This window comes from Notothenia coriiceps, unplaced genomic scaffold, assembly GCF_000735185.1.
Source record: "Notothenia coriiceps isolate Sejong01 unplaced genomic scaffold, NC01 NC01_scaffold00037250, whole genome shotgun sequence".
Classification (NCBI taxonomy): domain Eukaryota; kingdom Metazoa; phylum Chordata; class Actinopteri; order Perciformes; family Nototheniidae; genus Notothenia; species Notothenia coriiceps.
In genome coordinates this window covers 7,164,878-7,169,163 of record NW_011369951.1, presented here as the reverse complement: position 1 = coordinate 7,169,163, position 4,286 = coordinate 7,164,878, and the positions used below count along the sequence as shown (strand labels likewise).

At 37.8% G+C, this 4,286-nt stretch overlaps 1 protein-coding gene across 1 annotated transcript in view; it reads right to left on the bottom strand.

The window, feature by feature from the left end:
• LOC104966814 (transmembrane protein 2-like) overlaps positions 1 to 4,286 on the bottom strand; it is a 28,180-nt gene that overhangs the window by 13,755 nt on the left and 10,139 nt on the right. Inside the window, exon 7 of the mRNA XM_010796115.1 lies at positions 2,451 to 2,628. Within this exon, the coding sequence (XP_010794417.1) occupies positions 2,451 to 2,628 (178 nt within the window). The remainder of the gene's footprint in view (positions 1 to 2,450; positions 2,629 to 4,286) is intronic.

Genomic DNA, 4,286 nt, shown 5'->3' with positions numbered 1-4,286 from the left:
ATTAATCTGAGGGCCCCCGGGCCGCCATTTGCCCATCCCTGCATTAGAGTGAAATAAAACATGGAAGCGAAATAGACCAAAATAACAACATGTACAAATACATGAAAAAACGATATTTTTGTCTGTAACTTCCATAAACAGTAACTTCATAATTTTGGTTGTTGGCTGCTCATTTAATAACTATTAATTGTACTAGTTTGTTGTCTGCTCTTGTGCTTAGTGAATACTAAAGAAGACTATTGTCTCTGTGTTAGCTGATTATTTTGTAGAATTCTGTTGAGTATTAAACAATTGCGTGAGTCTGAGGGTATTAAAAATAAATTGGTCAGTAAGTCAGAGATCTGCAACTATATTTAACTTTTTAACATTTAATATTTTAACGTTTTAAACATTTTTTTAATAAATGATTTTGGGAAGTGCCCTTTTTCTCACTTGAGCAAAAAGTAAACATGTTTTAAGTAGAGGGGATATTAAAGGAATCACAACAGTATTATAATTAATTCTTTGTAAACAAATACATGGTGTCAGTAGGATTTATTCTCTGGGCTTGAATGTCCAAATATCAATTTTTTAAAGCACTTCCTCCAATAGTTGCTGTGAAGTTTCAGTCTGCAGCGAAGTGGTAGAACAATAGACTGACACTGTCATAAAAACGAACAAGATACATTTGTGCATTTTCTCACCTTCAGCCATGACAGTTGATGCAGATTAAGCATTAATAGTGAAGATATTACTTAAATGTTTCCAGTATGATGACCTTTCCTGGTTTCTTGAATTGAATACAATTGGCTACACTGGAAAAGTACTGCCCAAGACATAATACGAAGATATATCCATCTGACTTGGAAAGTCAAATAGTGGCATTAAAACGCATCGGCCAGGCTTTCAGCCCAAAACCTTTGACAGGATAGAGACGGGCTCTATGTTCCTGGCTCAACATATTTTTGTTAATGAATGCAACTTGTTGATTCTGCCAACTTCTGTTTGAAATAAAGGATGCAAAGCACTTAAAAATGCTACATAAGAGTATTTAAAGTGGAGCTGAACACCTGTAGTTCTTTTTTATTTATCCCCAAAAAGTTTCATGCTCCCTTTCAGCAGCATCTAATTCATACAGTTTTATAAAGCACCTGTCGGAGTCTGAAACACTACAGACAGAACATTTATTTTCAGACAAGCGATTCAAACTACTTCAACTACTCGCCTATCAAATGGGTTTTCTAAAGGGCTACACTAAACTAAATGTTGCATTATTAAGCTGAACCTCAATTTCCCCCAAAAATACGATTTCCAGGAACCTCATTACCTGCTACCTACACTCTAAAAACAAATGCCTTAGCTCAACAAAGAAAATCAACGCAACAGTTTGCATCGATGTTTATTGAGTTAAGACAACTTCTAATGAAATTGTCTTAAAGCAACAAAGTTATTTGAGTTAGGGGAGAAGGCTTTTCCTCTACAATCAGAGGTGTTTTTAATTACCACTTACTTAATAATTGGTGGCATAAACAAAAGTTTTGAAGTTGATTACTACAAAGATTAAGTTGTTCCGACTAGTTTTAACGTATGATTTAAAAGGAATTTTAAGTTGTATGTACTTAATTACCATCATTGTGAACACACGTTTTTAAGTTGACAACCATTTATAAATTAAGTTGCTCCAAATATATTGTATTCAATAGTTTTTTTTCTTAGCTTTTTCATGTTTTTGCCTTTAAAGAAAATTTATTGATTCCACAACAAAAATATTAGGCAATTCACTTTTTATTTTGAACTGCAGTTGTTTATTTCAACACATGATGTTTCAATCAGGAGATAATTCATTTTGTTTGAACATTTATTGACACATGCCATATGATAAGGTGCATGAACACCTGAAATCACAGCTGACTGCAGGAGAGAGGAGAACCATTTTATAGTTTGGCTGCAGCACGTTGATTGGCTGCTGGAGAATGAGGTGAAATGTAATAGGTTGTGATGAGCTGATTATAAGCAGCTGCGGAGTGAATGTATATACACCCAGTCTTCCTGAAAGAACTTGTGCTGAGCTTCATTTAAGTCNAGACATTACATTACATGTTACTGTGGACAATCCCCACAGGAGCAATTTGGGGTGAAGTGTCTCAGGGACACAACGACATGCTGACTGCAGTGGGGTTTGAACCTGTGCCCCCCTGATCCCAACACCAACGCACAACCCACTGCGCCACACACCTCCTACACCAATCACTGGCTGTAAAGAGCTATTACAAGCTCATTAAAGGGAGATCACAACTGAAACATAACTTGGCTAAAGTATTGTAAAGAAGTATGTAGGTGAAAGGTTGGACAGCTCTGTGTTGACTCAGTGTTACTGTGCATCACACTGTATCTGTCTACTCTATGTGATTCTAGTATGAAATCAGTAACTGTATAGTGTGCCTGGATGTCAACAATAGACGTTTGCTCACAGTGGGGTGGAAGCTGAGCTGGGACAGATTGTTTCGTGGGGTGAGCTGCCAGGTGTTCTTCAGGTTGAATCCCACTGCGCTGGTATAACGCTCCGGTGTGGGGATGTATCCACGAAATGTACTGTGGGTAAGTCGCACCGGACCATCGTAGATCTGGAAACCTCGGATTGGGAATGTCCTACAGTGGAGAGGGAGATGGAGAGGGAGTTATCCACGATAAGGCAAGCCAAAGGACAGATAAAGTCATAGATTGGCTTAAACCCAAAACTTGAAAAGGAGTTAATAAAAATATGACTCAATAGGGAGCAGGACATCAGCTGCCTCAGACATGACGTGCTTCATAATTCTTGGACATATGGGCTGTGAGACAATTTCACAATTCCAAAGGTTCCCCCCACAATGACTCCTTCTTTTTTCCCATCAAAAGTTGAGGGGTCTAAGCACAGAGGGTGTGGTATGCCTTACACATTGTGGCACATGTGTAATATTGGGCTATATAAATAAAATGTGATTGATTTATTGAATATTAGTAAAGTTTAAATGATGCTCAATGAAGGACTGTGTAACCAATCAGTCTTAGAGAATCATAGTTAAAAGAACTATGAGAAATAATGTCAATAATAGCAACAATCTTATATGGAAAATGTTAAGAGGGTTAAGTCAGGACGTATGCTCTTGGGATATAATTATAACAAAGAATTTACAAATGTTTTCCTATCTCTATTTTTTGAGTCACCACTTTCCGCCAGACAACGATTTAAGTCTTATGTAATTGCTATTAATGAAACCTTGGAACTTTAATTAAAGGATCAAATTATCCATTTATTTTTATGGAAATATCTTCTCGCTGGCAAGAAAAAAAAAAGAGTGTCAGCAGTTTTGGCAGTAACCACGGTGACGACAGACAGCACGACTGAGCCAGATGTCACTGTGCGGTCATGGAGCCTGTAAAATGGCTGCAAAGTTGTACACAGTGGTGACAGCGGCGGTCACAACCTGACATTAAGCTGGGTTCTTGAGACTAAAATGGGCAGCTATTTGCAAGTCTCTCCTCTGCTATAACGATCTCTGTAATGACAGAGAAGGGCAGAGAGAAGAGAGCCCGAGGGGACGTAAAGCCTAAAAGATCTGGCCTCATTAGAGCCGTCCACTTAGTCCAACATGGTATTACAGCCTGGAGAGACTCTCTAAACCTCAGAATGGAAATCCTATCCAAAGAGTTGTCATTAGGACACAAGTCAAACATCCGTCTGGTTTACCCATCGATGGGATAGCTAATAGAAAGATCGGTACCACTTTACAATAAGACTACCCGTACAAAGGGTTGACGAATAGTTTGTAATTAATTTATTAATTAGGTCGTGAACACTTTATAAGTCATTAATAAACTTTTATAAGACATGAGATAAACAGCGCGACTGTGACCGGTTGCTTGCCAAATAGTGAGCCCACATGTATCTGTACTGCTAAGCCTTATATTGGCTACCTAGCTTACTTCGTGTTCTTCATCAGCTAGCATCCTTGGTGTCTGCTGTCCACTGAGTTGATTCTCGCTAAGTAGCCAATATAAGGCTTAGTCATCTTGCCAAATAGTGAGCCTGTGTTGACGTATAGAACTGGTTTATAAATGGTTCTTACTGATTAATAAAGTGTTTACAACCTAATTAATAACCTAATTATAAACCCTTTATGAATCCTTTATAAGGGTAGTCTTATTGTAAAGTGGTACCGAAAGATCTTCACAGGCTCCTAAATGTAAAGAAAGGAACGTCATTTAGCTAAAGATAATTTGAGCTCTGTTTCCAAAAATCATGATAAAGATCTTACTGCTCGGAT